The sequence below is a fragment of the Callithrix jacchus genome, chromosome 16 (assembly GCF_049354715.1).
Source record: "Callithrix jacchus isolate 240 chromosome 16, calJac240_pri, whole genome shotgun sequence".
In the NCBI taxonomy this organism is placed as follows: domain Eukaryota; kingdom Metazoa; phylum Chordata; class Mammalia; order Primates; family Cebidae; genus Callithrix; species Callithrix jacchus.
In genome coordinates this window covers 47,934,619-47,952,929 of record NC_133517.1, presented here as the reverse complement: position 1 = coordinate 47,952,929, position 18,311 = coordinate 47,934,619, and the positions used below count along the sequence as shown (strand labels likewise).

The window sequence follows — 18,311 nt, the reverse complement described above, 5'->3', positions numbered from 1 at the left end:
TTGGCGGGAAGAGTGATTATGAGCAGGGTAGAGCAGGTAGCCAGGGGTGACCTACGTCAAAGAAGGTGACTGGAGCAGGTGACTGAGGCAGGTGACCATATGAGTCAGGACAGAGCTGAGGCCCCAGGGGAACACATGTGTACTACAAGGAAGTTGAACTTTAAAATCGAGAATTAAAGAATAAGAGAGCTGAACATACCGACATACTGATTCTTTGAAGAGAAATTTGGGGTTCACTGTATCTAACACAGTTAATAAGATCACATGGCAGGTAAAAAAATATGTGCAGATAAGTGCTTAAAAAACAAGAGAAGAAGCTGAACTTCATTCATTTAATAACTGGTAGTGATAAAATGGACTTGAAGCACAGAAGGTACTCAGCAAACATTTGTTGAATGAATGCCTTCTGAAAAATGGACTAGACTGCAGAGAAAGTAAAGTCATGATACAGCGCCTAGGCCAAAGAGACTCTCAGGCTGGGTATTTAGGCGGCAGAGGAAGTAACTTATTGAAGGCTGATAGGAAGAAGTCCTATTTATCCAGGGGTCAGAATCAGGGAAAAACTGCAGGAGCCAGGGTAGCTGTAGCATAAAAGTTCTGAAGTACCAATACCTTTAGAGAAGACTAGCAATCATGTTTTAGAAAATTAAGATTCACAATAGAAATGCCTACTCAAATACATGTTAAACAACATGTCTAAAACTTGAGTTTACATTCGAGGCAGCTATAATAAAAAGCAAGGCAAGGAAGGGTAGTAAGGAGCCCATTTAAATCACCATAGGCTTTAGAATTTAACAGACAAGAGTATAACCAAGCTCTACCATTCAGTAATGATCGAAATATTGACAAAATATTAATTCTCTGAGACATCTAGAATATGAAAATTTTTATTCTGTCAGATGAAGATTGCAGTATCTACTTTGTAGACATCTTTTGAAGATTCATGAATATGTAAAAGGATCTGGCCGGGTGCCGTGGCTCACGCCTGTAATCCCAGCACTTTGGGAGGCCGAGGCACAAGGTCAGGACTTTTGAGACCAGCCTGGACAACATGGTGTAACCCCGTCTCCAAAAAAATTCAAAAATTATCCGGGCACAGTGGCGAGCACCTGTAATCCCAGCTACTTGGGAGGCTAAGGCAGAAGAATCTCTTGAACCCCAGAAGCGGAGGTTGCAGTGAGCCGAGATCCCGCCACTGTACTCAAGCCTGGGCGACAGAACAAGACGTTCGTCCAAAAAAAAAAAAGGACCTAAAACATGTCTCACATGATTTATTCTTTGACTATTATTATTTTTATTGTTTCTGTAGATTTTATGCTAAATAGTATTAGCCAACTCAATATTCATCTTGCCTTCAGTAAAAGAACTTGTAATTTGTAAAATAATGGCGCCTTTATTTTTATATTTTCTTCTGTGTGCTTTTTTCCTCCTTAATGCTTTTTTAAGCCCTTTTCTCCCCACTCAAAATTCTACTTTTGCCTTAGCAGCACTAAGGAGGAAAAAAGGACCTTTCCTCATTCAGTCTAGAGTAGCTTAACAATAAAATTCATCCGAAGTTTGCATAATACTGGTAGCTTGCCGGTAGATACGCTATAGTCAACAAACAATACAATTTGTTTATAACTGCTAAATCAAATTTTCAAAGAAATGTAGCTCTGGTGAATTGTAAGTAAAAACATTAAAATGGTCTGAGTTCGTTTTGAAGTTACCTTCATCTTCAGGATGTTTTAAACTCTGTTGGAGACTGGCGGACCGCATCCTGTCAGGTTGTAGGTTAATTCCCCAATTCAACTTCCCCGATCAAACATTATAAGGCCAGGCGACTGTTTCGGTTCAAGGATGATAAAGTGTAGGCCCAGGGTAGGCCAAGAGTAGAAGATGGAGGGAAGGCTGGGTTTCACTTCTAAATTTTGACCCAAGCTTTCATATGAGGAAATTATTTTCAAGGGCTTAGAGCAATAGCAGTTCCACAATCGCAGATAGAAAGTATGATTTCTCTAGAAAAAACGTGTCTGAACCTATGAAGCTGTGTGTGAAGATCAAGTCTAGGGGATACGCTCAGGTCAAGTCATGCGACCAAAGAGCGGAAAACGGAGCGTCCTACAAGGAAGCGTACTGGGCGTCTGTTTGGTTTGGTTGCTTGCTTAAAGTATCCGCTGGGAGGGACTGGCGGCTAGAAGTCAGAGGCACTGACTGATGGGGAAATGCTGAAGCGCAGCCCATGAGGTGCTGAGGTACTCAAAATAGGAGGATAAGGTATGAAGGAAAACAAGGTTGGAGTCGAACAAAGGCGCCTTTGCGTCGCAGAATGCAACCTGAAGCGGCTCGCGGATCCCTGGAGGGTAACCTCCAGAGACCCAGCGAGGTAGGCAGAGAACGCAGGAGGCGCGCCTCCGCCCCCACGGAGCCCCGCCCCACAGCGCCGGAACCAATAGGAGCCCGGGATATTAGCTGGTGGGAGGTGCGGCTGGGTTGCTACAGCCAGAGCTGGGCGGTGGCGGGCGCTGCTGAAGGAGTCTCGCTGAGCTCGAGGCGGCGGTGCAATGGAGGGACTGGAAGGTGAGGAGAGGAAGGGATGCGGGCAGGGCGACTAGAGCGGGCCCGGAGCAGCTGGGGTCCCTAGACACCAGTAGCAGGGAGACAAGGGCAAGCTTGGAGCGGCGGACTCCGCCAGGTTCCCGCCGCACCTCTGGAGGCCGGGGCCGAAGGGAGCTGGCCAGCCCAGATGCGGTGGAGCGAACGCTCCCAGGCTGCCCCGCCTCAGACGGTCTTCAGCTGGGCTTGTCCGCCCGGAGCCCATTCCTGCTTCTGGCCGCATGCCTGCACGTCTCTATCTACAATTTTCTGATCTTGCCTGACTTCTGAGTGCCCTTAGTGATCCCAGTCTCTGGCCAGATTTTGTTTTTCTTGCAGACTGGACTCTATCCATTATTGTCCATGGCCTTAACATCGCCAGGCCAATTTGTGCTGGAGCCCCGGGGTGTGTCTCCAGCCTCGAGCTCCTGACACCTTCCTTGGCCAATTTCCCTAGGTAACCGTTTTTTTTTTGTTTTGTTTTTTTTTTTTAACATTCCGACAGCCTTCTGTCTGAGGGATGTCAGAGCATCTCACAAGGAAGTGTCACTGGCCAGCTTTAAAGCCCGTACGATAGATTACCAGAAGGATTTGATAGCTTCTTCACGACCGCTGTGTGAGGAAGAGCCTGTATTGGTTCCTTATCTTTGGGTTTATCTTTGTGCTGTAACCGTGACTCCAGATTTTGCTTTGTTTCCAGTTCTTTCACTTTTTCTCTATTCTATTTACCCATTTTATCCTGTGTGATGAAAGCATTCACCTAAAAACAAAGGAAGAAAAAAACCCGCAATAACTAACACTGGCAACAACAGTTGCAAGATTTTTTTTATTTGTTATGAAGAACAAACCTACAGGATTGAGATCCTGTTGTCTTGACTTGGCCCCCCTCCCCTGCCCCGTCTGCTAATTTACATGGATTCAGTTGGAATTAAGAATGAGCAGAAGCGTTGAGTCTTGTGTATTGTTGCATGCCAGAGAGTAAAATATTGTACATTGTGTGATGAAGTGAAAAGTGGTAACCGGTAACTTTTTCAGTCATCTAAGTTCACTGAAAAGCAAATGTGCTTTTGCTCTGAGGTTAAGCTCTCATAGTAAACACCTTGAAAATGATAAATAAATAATTTTGACAATTTTCCATTTGTGGACAGCTGCAGTATGCAGTATTGCTTACGGGTTTTTGGAAGATAATTAAAGTGTCCATAAAATAAGGAATTGTAATGATAGTACAGTATTTTTTAGTTTCAAGATGCTTTTGTATCACGGTGGGATTAAAGCACAGTGGATAGGACATTGGTTCTGGAATTCCTTTATGATTATCATTATACATAATAATAATAATAAAAGGTTTTATTATATATTATCTAGTCTTTTTGAACAGTTTGCAGATTTTAATTTTATTCAACATTTGTTATTAAGAAAAAAGATCATCGTCTGATTTTTCGCTTATGTATGTATGTTAAGCACATAAAACAATGTCTGACACAAAGTAGGTACTCAATAAATATTTGCTGCTAATTAAATGTCTATTATGGGTATCTTTTTAGGTTCTAGGATGCAGCAAAGAGTAAAAACGATAAAGCTTTACTCTCATTGACCCTACGTTTCAGTGAACCTTACATTTTAACAGTGCTAAGATATTACTGTTATTGAAACCTTACTAGGAATGCTTTTAAAATGTAATGGAAACCTATAAGGATAATCAGTTGCATAGGAGAACAAATAGGTGGATTCTGTATTTATAGGCGTGTTTTATGGGCCCAGTATATGTTAATAGTGCTTGCTCTTTTTAATTTTTTTTTTTTTTTTACAAAATAACATGGTAACGATAATGCATTCAATTATGATAAATTGGGTTGAAATATATGAAATTGCCCTAAATTATGTAGGGCAAAACAGTTGAATTTTGGTAATTTCAAGTCGTTCAATTTAATAAGAGCTCTGGGACTTTTCTGTTGAAGTTAGGAAGGTGCCTTTTTCCCGTTTCTCCTCCTCTGCTCTCCCTCCCCTAAGAGATCACACTTTGCAGATATCAAAAAAAAACTCTGAGTCTTAAGGTTACCATTCGTTAATTCATTCATCTATGCTATCATTCTATAAACATATAGAAGTTAAAGTCTAGTACTTTGACGATGTCTAATAAATATTAGATTGTAGTGTCCAGTAAGAAATAGTCAAAAATTTGCTTAATGTGTCAGAGTAATTGAGTAAATATTGTATTCTGGCATTAGATATATTTCTAGTTGAAACCAGTTACCAGACATTAATCTTGGCTGTAAAACTAGAGAATATATGGACTCTTAAAAAATTCTATTGAAGATGATCTTACTCTTTTTTATAACTTTTACATTATTTGTATGTAATCATATACCATTTATATTACTTTTGACCTTTTGGGTCTTTATGCTTCTTTAATATTCAGTCAATAGATGAGGTATTAGGCTCAAACACTATACTTTGAAACCAAATATAAGTTACTCATGTTTTTGTATAATCAATATCTGAACAACTCTAAATTGTGTGGGTAATTTTAGCAAAGCTTAATTCCTTTTCATCTAAAAGTTGAGCCCTACAAATCTAAGGATAATAGAGGTAGTTCTAGACTTGGGAGAGTTCTAATCTCTTATAAGCTTTTTTTATTTGTAAAATGAATAGATGGTATCTGCTTAGATAAAAATCTAAGCAGATTTTATCCTTGTATATAGTATTGGCATTCCCTTCATAACCCTGATAAATGCTTTTAAAAATTGTGACTGAAATCAGACTGTCTGTTCCTCTTACGGATTGTTGACTTACTAGATCTTAGTACTGCCCTCTAAAACTTGTTTGAAAGACTGCTCTTCAGTGTAGCTCTTGGCTTAAAGACAGTCATGTCTTGTCAAAATTTCTGTTTTGTTGACCAGGTGTGGTGGCTCATGTCTGTAATCCTAGCACTTTGGGAGGCCGAAGTGGTTGGATCACCTGAGGTCAGGAGTTCAAGACCAGCCTGGCCATCATAGTGAAACCCCATCTTTAAAAAAATAAAGAAAGAAAAAATGTTTTGTTTATCTTTTTCTAGTATAAATGTGTACTAGTTTACTGAATAGTTCTTCATCTTTATTTATCTAGCATTTATTCCTTTGTGGTACTGAGTTAGTTGCCAAATATTTTAATAGACAGTATATTGGAGAGGACTGTGTTTGAATCTTTGCTTTGTTTCTTTTTAGCTCTGTGATTTGGGGAGTTTACTTAATCTGAACCTTAATTTTTTCTGCTGTAAAAAAAAATTGAGCTTTTAAATATGTAACTACCTAAATTATATTAAATATTAAATGATGTAATATATATGTAAAGCATTTAACTAAATGCCTGATGCATAGGATGCCCTCTCAGTATATGTGTTTGTTAAATGAGGAAAATCACAAAAAACATGTTAACAGGTCCAGTATAGGTAAAACATAGTATGCTTGGGAGGAGAAAAAGAAATACTGAAGCCAAGAAAGAAAGGACTTTAAAGGTGAAAGGGATTCATCAGCAGTGCCTCAGACTGTAGAAAGGCCTGGTAGCGGGGGGATTCAAAATAGGGCTTCAGATTTGACAGTTAGTAAATTCATGGTAATTCCTTTTTAAAGTCTTTATTGTCTCCTTATTAAACAAACTTTTCCTGATTATCCATACTTCTCCAAGACAGCATTGTGACCATCTCTTCTGCCCTTACTAATTTTATCTTAATTGGACTTATCACCATGTATAATTTTATATATCTGTTTTTATTTATTTTTTCCCCTATTAGATCAGTGAAAACTATATATGATCAGAGTCTTTGTTTTTATCATCCTTATATCCCTGCCTACTAAAACAGTTTCTGCCTCATGCTGGGTGCTCAACAATACTTACTGAATCAAGGAATGGAATTGATGTATTTCTTTTCTTTCTTTTTTTTTTTTTCCAGGCAAGAGTTTCGCTCTTATTGCCCAGGCTAGAGAGCAATGCCGTGATCTCGGCTCACCGCAAACTTTGTCTCCTGGGTTGAAGCAATTCTCCTGCCTCAGCCTCCTGAATAGGTGGGATTACAGGCATGTGCCACCATCCCAGCTAATTTTGTATTTTTAGTAGAGATAGGGTTTCTCCATGTTGGTCAAGCTGGTCTCGAACTGCCAACCTCAGGTGATCCACCTGCCTCAACCTCCCAAGGTGCTGGGATTATAGATAGGCGTGAGCCATTGCATCTGGTAGAATAGATTTATTTCAATACAGTGGTTGGCCTGATAAAGTCTGCCTGCAATTCAGACCGTGAGTAAATGAGAGGTAGGGAAGGACTAAGCAGAAAATGTAAGTCAGTGTTTCAAAAAATGTGCTCCTTAGGGCACTGGTGGAGGACACTGGTCTTAGGAGTACAAAGGATTTCAGATAAAATGAATTTGGGGAAATAACATACTAAGTCAGTCTCTCTCTCTCTCTCCTTTTTTTAAGACTAAGAAAGTCTGCTCTAAGAGAACCCATTTAACTTAGTTTAATCTACTGTTTTCCAAACATTTGGCCATGAAGCAAGGGATTCGAGAGTAATTCGTGGTATAAATATGGGTCATGTTCAGACTGGGTAGGAAGGGAAGTGCAGCCAGGAATTAGCTTATTAAGAAAAGCAAGTTGCTCTGAGATCAAGATAGTAACTTAGAGAAAGGTGGAAGGTAGAATTCTATCCTTAAAGAGGGAACTTGAGTGTTTTAAAGTCCAGAGTTGGTTGTTTAGGCAGCAGTTTTGCCAAACTAGCGCACTAAAATGTGCTAGTGAAAGATGACTTCTTTCACTAAAAAGAAAGGTGAAAGGTGACTAAAATGCTGTGAAAATGAGGTTGTGTGTTAAGTAGGGTAGGCACTGACTAGGTTAAGACAAAAACTCTTCTAGGATGAGCTGAAAAGGGTAAATCTTGTGAGATACTGGAGAATATTGATCTGAAAGTAATTCAGTTTTGGAAAGGATATTGGGAAGAAAGTGGTATAATGTATTTTGTGCCTTCAAACAATAGGTTCATTGAGTATTAAAGGTTGGAGTCAAATGGGTAGTGATAGAATATAAGATTTACCAGCAGTAAAGAGATAGACCTGCCACAAGGAAGGCCAGAATTGTTCTTAACTTCCAAGATTTATTTGAAAATGGTTCTCTCATAGTTCTTAAATGTATGCATTTTAAAATGTCACAACTATTTTAAATAAAATCATTATTTCTCATCACTTACAGTATTAGGTAAAGGTACCATTTCAAGTCTTATCATCATGCAGGTTTTGAAGTTGCAAAATATAAGCAACGCATAACAGAATCAACAGTGTGTACCAGATGAATTTTGTAAGGAGAGACTGGCATCTTAAGAGTTCTAGAAGATTAAAGTATTTTATTGACTTCATTCTATCCATCAGCTTGAGTGCTTATTTTAACAGTATATGCTCTCTGGTATAACATTCACCCCTCTGAATATCATATATCTCTTGTATTTTTATAAGATGCAAAATTTGCTACTTTTTGCCATGGAGGAAAGGTTAGTGGAGTTTATTTGAATACCTTGGAAAGTAGAATTTTTTTATTTCTGTAGGTTATGAAGCATTTTTATATGTAATAGTTGATTCTTTGAACTTTTAAGGTAAACTGAGCAGATATTAGCCTCATTTGCCTCATTTAACAGATGTTAAATTGAGTCTTGTCTGTATGATTGGTAATATATTTCCTTCTAATTCATGTCTTAAAGGCTTTTCTGACAAGGAGTAGGTCCTTTCAGGTTCTAAGTTCTTTATGTACATAAGTGGAAGTTAATACCTCAGCGTGGTATATACTACCTGAAGCATTGATTCTACCATCTGCAACTGGTTTAATCTTTCTTATATATGAACTTTATTTTTAAAAAATCAGTAAGAAAGATGTCTTCCATGTATTTTTCTTACTAATGTGGTCTTAAGGTAGATTTTCTTAAATTAAAGTATGTTATAGATGAAAGGGGACCATATGTCATTTAACTTAAATTCCTTATTTTATATAAGAAAATCTAGGCCGGGTGCAGTGGCTCAAGCCTGTAATCCCAGCACTTTGGGAGGCCGAGGCGGGTGGATTACAAGGTCAAGAGATCGAGACCATCCTGGTCAACTCGGTGAAACCCCGTCTCTACTAAAAATATAAAAAAAAAAATTAGCTGGGCATGGTGGCGCGTGCCTGTAATCCCAGCTACTCGGGAGGCTGAGGCAGGAGAATTGCCTGAACCCAGGAGGCAGAGGTTGCAGTGAGCCGAGATCGCATCATTGCACTCCAGCCTGGGTAACAAGAGTGAAACTCCGTCTCAAAAAAAAAAGATAATCTAAACCTTAGAGAGCTTAAATATCTTGCCTGGGGATTCATATTGCTCAGTGATGGAGCTGGGGACTTGAAGTTAGATAATATAAGACAAATTCACTGCTTTTTCAACTACACTATATTGTCTTTTAATGAATTTAATTAGAGCAAAATATGGCATTTGACTCTGAGGCTGCAAGTATTTATAATGATCTGGGTAAAAGGTTCCATTAATTTTTTTTTAAAATTATTTTAGTAATAAAATTTATATCCAGGCACATGATGATTATTTTAATTTTAATTGAGTGAAAGGTGTAGCCACTTCTTTATTATTTAGTTATGCCTGTGAGGTCAGAATATTTTAATTTCTTGGTCAAATTAATCTTAATATAATTATTACATATATAAAATAATTAACAATTCAAATAATACATGCAGTTTGCTTAATTTACCTTATAGCATTATACTTTCTAATGTCTGGTAATAAACAGATAATGATTTTTTTTTTTGCTCTGGACTCTTCACATCAACTCAGTAAGTCACTGAACTGATTACCAGCAGTATTTCTTCATGCTTTAGAGATTAGTAAGATAAATTTTGTTTTTAAGCTTTAGTATTCTACCATAGAGATAGCTTTAAATTAAGAGAATATGACAAATTGATTTTCTTAAAATAATTACAAGAAAACTAGGTATTTCCAATTAATCAGCTTGGTTATCCTTAAATTATGACTTTTCTTTGTTTATTGTGGACTTTTTGCCCACTGATAACTCTTAAGCCCATTTTAGTTCATAATTTTGCTTATTTCAAAATACAGTAAGACATTTCTTTTTACAAGAACTGACAACTTACCAAAGAAACTAATAGAAAACATTACAATGTATAGTTTCACAATTTAAGCTATAGAAATTATTTGATTTTTTTAAATTTTGATTATACTTTAAGTTCTGGGTTACATGTGCAGAACGTACAGTTTTGGTGGTTTGCAGTACCCATCAACCTGTCATCTAGGTTTTAAGCCCTACATGCATTAGATATTTGTCCTAATGTTCTCCCTTCCCTTGCCCCCTACCCCATGACAGGTCTGGGTATGTGCTATTCCCCTCCCTGGGTTCATGTATTCTCACTCACTCCCACTTATGAGTGAGAACATGCGGTGTTTGATTTTCTGCTCCTGTGTTAGTTTGCTGAGAATGATGGTTTCCAGCTTCATCCATGTACCTGTAAAGGACATGAACTCATTCTTTTATATGGCTGCATAATCTTCCATGGTATATATGTGCCACATTTTCTTTATTCAATCTATCACTGATTGGTATTTAGGTTGGTTCCAAGTCTTTACTATTATAAGTAGTGCTGCAGTAAACATTTGTGTGCATGTGTCTTTATAGTAGAATGATTTATAATCCTTTCGGTATATACCAGTAATGTGATTGCTGGGTCAAGTGCTATTTCTGGTTCTAGATCCTTGTAGAATCACCACGCTGACTTCCACAATGGTTAAACTAATTTGCACTCCAACCAACAGTGTAAAAGCATTCCTATTTCTCCACATCCTCACCAGCATCTGTTGTTTCCTGACTTTCTAATGATTGCCATTCTAACTGGTGTGAGATGGTATTCTGTTTTAGAGAATGAAAGTATCGTTCAAATTGGAGAATCGTTACCTTCTTACTGGGTAGAAGTTCCCTCAGTAGAGCTTGACATCAGCACACATGCACATGCCATATTTTGTGAATTCCAGTGCTATGCTCTATGACCAGCTAATATTAGAGGGCATTATAAATTTATATATATGTTATATATATCTTTATTTTGGGTGAAGTAATGACATTCTTTTCCAAAAAGAATATTTGGGAGGGTAATTGCTTTTGAATTATCCCAAAGTATCATTCTTTTAAAATGCTCTTGTATCTTTTTGCGCCTTTTATTGATAATAATTAAAAAAAAAAACATTTTAAGCATGTTTGATAACTTGTGGAAATTAACTTCAAGAACTGGATTTTAGTATATGGTAATATTCTGGTTGCTGTTTTAATTTTTCTTATAAAAAATCGGTGATTTAGTTCTTAGATCTATTTATTAAATAAGTGATAAAGATTATGTTAGCTTTCTGAGAGGAATAATTATGTTATTCTTTTCTTGTGTTAATATTACTTAATGCATGCTTAGTACGTAGTTTTTCCATGTGCTGAATATATTTTTCTCAATAGTTTTATAAGATTTTTCCTTTGTCATCTGTTTAACAAGTATATTCTCATATATACTTTAAGCAAGTTTAATATATCGTGCTTTTTAATATTTTGTATTGATGAATTTTAAAATCATTGCTTAGTATTTAAGGGAATACATGAAAACTGTAAGCAAGTTTAATAGTTAGCGTGTGATGTTATGTAGACCATCATTTTGAAGACATTCTTATCTGAATGAACCTAGTGGTTTTCATTTAGTAACTCTGGATGGTTAGTGGACTTAAGTGATTTAGATAAATTAGATTGTTCTCCCTAAATAACTTAGCTTCTGGTATTGGAGAAGGACAAATCAGGCAAATCTTAGCTTTGCTTTTGTAGTGTTTACTGCTTAACTGCCACTATGCAACATTGCATCCATCTGAAATTACAGTTTGTCACTATCCACCAGTCAAATAGCGCAGTGGAGTCATAGGAAAATGAGAAAACAAAACAGTTCTGTTACTGTATTTGAATGCATTCTTACCAATATCTATTTTGATTTGCCTGTTTAGTTCTCTGTGAACTCATTAAATGTCTTGCACCAGGTTATATGGAGTCATAATTGTACTTTTAAAAATTAGTTTGTTACTTCTAAAGGAAAATGTTTTTTTAATTTGTCTTCCATGTGATAAAAGAATTTTAACATCTCTAAAATATTCAGCAGAAAATATGGGGAAAATGTTACATATTTAAGATTATTTTTAGGAAATTACAGGTATGAAAAGTTTATGTTTGATATTTGGGAAAAAATGATAAAATGAATTATGTACAATCACAAATAATGTAGTTTCTTTTTTGTCTTTTTAGTAATAAAATTTGTTGTATCCAGGTACGTGATAGTTCTATTAGTTTTATTAATAGTTGAGTGAGAGTTGTAGCCATGCTACCTCTTTATTTAATTTTGTTTGTAAGGTCAGAATATCTTCATTTACTAGTCCACTGACTCTTAATATAAATATTATATGTATAAAATAATAATTCACATATTGCATACAGTTTGTATAACTAGGTGATCTTAGTCTTTGTGGTTTTTTTTTTTTTTTTTTTTGAGACGAAGTCTGGATCTATCACCCAGGCTGGTCTGCAGTGGCAGAGTCTCGGCTCACTGCAACCTCCGCCACCCAGATTCAAGTGATTCTTCTGCCTTACCCTCCTGAGTAGCTGGGATTAAAGGCACCCACCACCATACTGGGCTAATTTTTGTATTTTTAGGAGAAACGGGGTTTCACCATGTTGGCCAGGTTGGTCTCGAACTCCTGACCTCAGGTGATCCACCTGCCTTGGCCTCCCAAAGTGCTGGGATTATGGGCATGAGCCACCTCGCCTGGCAGATCTTAATCTTAATATGATTATACTTTCTGTTGTCAGGTGATAAACAGAACAAGATTCCTTTTATTCTAGATTCTTCAAATCGTCTCAGAAAGTCACTGAACTGATCACTAATGGTATTTCTTCAGACCTTGGAAATTAATAAGATAAATTTTGTTCTTAAAATGTAGTAATTTACCACAGAGATAGCCTATAGGTGAAGAGAATATGACAGATTGATTTGCCTAAAATAATTACAAGCAAACTAGATATTTCCAACAATACCAGTTTGGATATCTTTAAATCATGAATATGTATCCTGATCTTTTCACCACTGACAACTAAGTATTATGCTCATTTTAATAGGTAATTTTGCTTGTTTAAAAATTCAGTGAAACATTTTTCACAAAAACTGATAATTTATATATAAAACTAAGAGAAAAAGTTAAAATGTGAAGTTTCACAATTTTAAGCTACAGAAATTATTTATTACATTCTTTCCTGTTTTAGAGAATGGAAGTGTTGTCCAAGTTGGAGAATTGTTACCTTGCAAGATTTGCGGAAGAACATTCTTTCCAGTAGCATTAGTGAGTAGACTGATTTTGTACCTTTAAGGTTTTACAGATCTGTAATTGTTCAGTAATTCTGGTCAATTCTTATGGAAAGAACTTAACTGGAATAGTTTTTGAAGAGTTAATGGGTAATATTCTTTGTTCAAGTGTCTTGATTTCAGCTATGTCATTCTTCCAGAATTCTTTCTTTTCTTCAGAGGTTGGTCTTCAGAACTCTTCTATTAAAGTTTAAAGTTATTCCTAGTTTTATGAGACTTACCAAAAACAAACAAAATCACACAAAACAGTACCTTAGAGATAAGTAATTATTTACAGATACAAAATAGTGTAATATCTGGGATTTGCTTTATAGTACTTCGGGAAAAAAGTAGGGATAAATGAAACAAAATTACCAAAGTGTTGGTAATTGTTGAAGCTGGGTGATGAGTAGTAAATGGGAGTTAATTATCCTTTTTTGTCAGTTCTTATTTATGTTTGAACTATTTCAGTGAAAAAGTTTTTTTCAATATAAAAGTACACCTAAGACTTATTATGCATTCTTTAGATATGTTAGCTACTTAGTAAATATAAATAAAAGCACTTTAAACAAATCTTTATAAAAATCAGCTAAATAGGGAATAAAAATTTTGCCTACGTACCTTATGTATTTTAACCTCAAGCATAGATGAACATTTATTAATACTTTGATGTAAGACATAATTTTTCTTTGAATATGGATTTGCTCATTAAAGTTCTGCCACAATCTACTATGCATCCTGTTACTATTTCTAGTTTGTTTTTTTAAAGCAAAGTGGGGAATTAATGATCCAAAGTGTCCTGATTGTAGGTACCTTTTAAACAGTGATGGCTTTTTTGTACTCTTTTAAAAACATCTTGCCTACACATTCAGTGATTTTTTTTTCTTATCACTTTATTATTTTTTAGAGTTTTCATCCAAATTTCATGGCCAAAAAAAAGCCTTTTTTGGCCCTCATGTAGTATTTAATTGAATGATGTTATCATTAAAACAACTACATGTTATCATGAGTCATCATGTTGGGAAACCAGCACCACATACACTTGACATACATAATTCAGTGAGGAACATACGCATATGAGTCCACTAAATAATCATCTGCTATCCTCATTTTTTGTTAAATGCTTAAGAGCTGTAATTACAATGCTTGTTTTTTGAAATGAAAACTGAAAATAAGTATGTAAAGCAGTTGATTACTAATTGTGTACTGAAAGCCTAAGAGCCTCCAAGACACCAAATAAACCAGTTTTAAGGTTTTGTTTTTCCTCAGAGAAAATTTGAGAGTTCCAACTTCTTCAGTGTTTATCAAAATACAAAAGAAAAAAGTGTGTTTAGTGTAACATTGTCATCAGTCATCATGCTTAATATAGTGGAGAGAGAATGTTTATTCAGTTGGTTCATTGGAGGTTATTTAAGAAAGCTTCCACTCTATTGTCCCTAAACTGAATTATTGAATGAATGAATTGACAACTCTGTTTAAAAAAAAAGAAAACCTGTAAGAGTAGTGGAACACTAGATAGCTCAAGAAAACTTACTTCTAGGTGAAGAAGCTGCAAAGTTTCAGTTCCAGATTAGTGTTCGGGAAAGACACAAATCAAACCACCTGTCCTATTATTTTGTGTTAAATTTATGTTAGCATATTACTATTATGTTAACTTTAGGAATCCAAACTACTACTCATGTTAACTTTTGTAATCCTAAAACTAATGTATTCTTTTCATTTTCTTTTTCTAGTATCTATGCTCAGGTTTTTAGTAAAGACTTTATCTTTCTTTTTCACTATAGCATCTTTGACTTTGCTACTATCTCTTATTCTTAGTGTTACAGGACAGAGAAATATGTTACAGGAAAGGGGTTCCAATCCAGACCCTAAGAGAGGGTTTTTGGATTTTGCGCATGTAAGAATTTAGGGCACACTGGCAGTGCAAAGTGAAAGCAAGTTTATTAAGAAAGTGAAGGAATGAAAGAATGACTACTGCATAGACAGAGCAGCCCCAAGTGCTTCTGGTTGGGCATTTTTATGGTTATTTCTTGATGACATGCTAAACAAGGGGTCGATTATTCATGCCTCTCCTTTTTTAGACCATATAAGGTAACTTCCTGATGTTGCCATGACATTTATTAATGGTCAAGGTGCTGGTGGGAGTATAGCAGTGAAGATGACCAGAGGTCGCTCTTGTCACCATTTTGGTTTTGGTGGGTTTTGACCAGCTCCTTTACTGCATCCTGCCTAGGGTCTTTATGACCTGTATTTAGTGCTGAACTCCTATCTTATCCTGTGACTTAATATGCCCTAACGGTCTAGGAATGCAGTCCTGTAGGTTTCAGCTTCATTTTACCCAGCTCCTGTTGAAGATGGAGTTGTTCTGGTTTATACACTTCTGACATTTCTAATGTACAAACTAGGAGAAGAGTATTAAATAATAAAATGTTAGAAAAGTGTTTACAATTTCTTTTAGTGAGAAAGTTAACTTAAAGCATGCATTATATATATGTTTTAAAACTTAACTTTTAAAGGCAAGGTGTATCTTATTTATTTATTTTGTATTCAGATTTCTCAGTCGGTCTCAGTTTTAAACTGGTTTCAATGTAAATAAAGTTCTATATAGTCTTACCTTCTGTAGAAAAGAAAATGATAGGCTGCATTTCTTCATCTTAACAGAAAAAACATGGACCCATTTGCCAGAAAACTGCCACTAAAAAACGGAAGACTTTTGATTCAAGCAGACAGAGAGCTGAAGGAACGGATATTCCAACAGTAAAACCTCTCAAACCGAGGGTAACTATATAACCTTTTGAACAGTGTGAACCTTATGTGTGTTGAAAAAAATTAAAATTATCTGTTAGATTAAGATTAAGAATAAACATAATTATCTGCTACATTAAGATTAAAGAATAAGTACAACTCTGTGTTATATGTTCAGCTTAGAAATTATCAGAAGCTTATAAGCTTATAAAACAAATTTTATTTTAAATAAACTTTTAAACTCTTCAAAGGAGAGACCAAGGTGCTGTCTCCATCAATTACAGTGAGATTTTTTTTTTTTTTGAGGAGTCTCACTCTATTTCCCAGGCTGGCGTGCAGTGGCATGATCTCGGCTCACTGCAACCTCTGCTGCCAAGGTTCAAGCAATTCTCGTGCCTCAACCTCCTGAGTAGCTGGGATTATAGGCACCTGCCATTATGCCCGGCTAATTTTTCTATTTATATTAGAGATGGGGTTGCACCATTTTGACCAGCTGGTCTTGAACTTCTGACCTCGTGCACCACCCACCTTGGCCTCCCAAAGTGCTGGGATTAACAGCGTGAGCCACCATGCCTGCCTACAGTGAGATTTTTACAGCATTGGAGAGCGAATTGCTGCCCCACATTCTTTTCATTATTTAAAACTTAAGGTATAACTTAAGTTTTGGCTTATTACTATCTTCTACCATTATGATAATCTCTAATGCATAAAGTTAAGCAATTATTTATAGACATTTTAGCGTAATAGATGCTGCTTATCTTTACTTATTGACTGGCAGAATTTGTAATCTATATTATGTTTCTAAGGAAATGTTTTATCAGTTGTTCAGTGTCCACATATAGTTATTGTCAGCTTATTTTCTTTCTTGAAACCAAAGCTATAAAACTGTTGTGAAAATCTCTCCTTAATATCTGTTATATATTATAGTAATCCCTTGGTATCTGTAGGAGATTGGTTCCAGGACCCACCTCTGATACCAGTATCTGTGAATACTCAAATTCCTTATGGCATAGTATTTGCATGTAACTTATGCACATCCTCCCATATACTTTAAATTATGTCTAAATTACTTATAATTTAATGCTTTGTAAATCAGAATTGTCTTTATATTACTTTTTATTGTTCTATGGTTATTTTTTATTTTTCTTTTCCTGAATGTTTTTGATTCATGGTTGAATCCATGGATGCACAAGCCACGAATGTGGAACCCATGGGTAGTAAGGGCCGACTGTGTATTGCTAAGAATAAATTACATAAATACTTTATTCAGCATAGTTGTTAGGCATAATTTCATTGAAGTGGTCTAAGCTAAGTACATGATTGGATAGGTTTTTGAAACAAAACCCTACTATTAATGGTGATAACTTCTTCTGGTGGTATAAGAACATTTTTCTGTGGGGAAATTAATCTTACTAATAAAATCATTCGATGTTCGAAAAATTTGATATTCATATTTGTGTTTTACTGTGAACATTTAAAGTAAGGGTGATAAAGTTTAAATAAGGTACATAAATCAATATATGAAGTTTTTCTTGGTTATCTGCTACCTATATTAGCTTTAATTTGCTTTCGTAGATAAAATTGCCAAATCTTTGGAGGCAGTATAATATAGTGGGTGTTAAACTTGGCTCAAGAGTCAGACTGTCTGAATTTAACCTTCACTATGCTACATACGATGCTATTCTGGGCAAGTTAGTTAATGTAATTATGTTTCTGTTCACTGCAAGCTGGTGATAGTAGTAGTATTTATCTTTATCATGTATGATTATTGTAGGGATTACATAAGATTATCCATGGCAATTTCAATGAATGTTAGTCATCCTATTTCTTTTATAAGGAATTGGGGTTGTAAACTTAAAAACTGAATTCTAGAAAAAAGCAAAGTAAAAACCATTACTTTGTATTAAGTGGGTTATTGCCTTGTTACCTAAAACTATGGCCCATAGAGCAGTAATAGCAGCAGTATTTGGGAACTTGTTATACGTGCAAAATCTGTCTCCTCCCAAAGGTACTGAATTAGAATCATTTTAAGAAATCTTGGGTGAGTCATATGCACATTAAAGTTTGAGAAGCAGTGTCTTAGAAGATTTGATTGCTCTAAGTGTAGTTCTTAATATATTTACCTGTATCAAGAAAATCCTATAAACTCATTAGCAGAGTGGGGCAAAGCAACTGTAAATTTCATTTTTGGAAAAACAAAAGGTACGTAATTCACAGATTACCCCTAAGGACTATCCAAAGCAGTTGAAGTCCAGGAGAAATTACCCATAAGAGGAGGTACATGAAATTGCTTGGGGGCCTGTGGCTAGATTCTGGAAATCTGCTACCTTAAAGGTGAGGAGTTTCCTCATCTTAAAAGTAATTCCTTAAAGGTGAGAGATCTTATCAGACAGTGTATTTATCTCTTGTTTAGTATAGCAAAGGCAGAAACTGGGAGGAACTGTAGGAATTTGGATAGCTACCAACTGGAATGAGCAAGGCTGAAATTGTACAAAAGCCAGGAAGGAGAGAATGGTGGGAGTAGAAACAGATAGTTGAGGAGGCCTAGCGACAGAGGCCCTTAGAAAACACTA

General features: G+C 35.9%; 2 protein-coding genes across 2 annotated transcripts in view; one reads left to right on the top strand and one right to left on the bottom strand.

The window, feature by feature from the left end:
• LOC128929869 (uncharacterized) overlaps positions 1-2,078 on the bottom strand; it is a 39,805-nt gene extending 37,727 nt beyond the window's left edge. The window contains exon 1 of the mRNA XM_078352755.1: positions 1,710-2,078. The gene's annotated coding sequence lies outside the window, so the exon portion shown is untranslated. The remainder of the gene's footprint in view (positions 1-1,709) is intronic.
• Positions 2,079-2,483: 405 nt separating this feature from the next.
• ZC2HC1A (zinc finger C2HC-type containing 1A) overlaps positions 2,484-18,311 on the top strand; it is a 49,611-nt gene continuing 33,783 nt past the window's right edge. Inside the window, exons 1-3 of the mRNA XM_008982813.5 lie at positions 2,484-2,559; positions 12,915-12,991; positions 15,655-15,771. Of these exons, the coding sequence (XP_008981061.2) occupies positions 2,544-2,559; positions 12,915-12,991; positions 15,655-15,771 (210 nt within the window). The 5' untranslated portion in view covers positions 2,484-2,543. The remainder of the gene's footprint in view (positions 2,560-12,914; positions 12,992-15,654; positions 15,772-18,311) is intronic.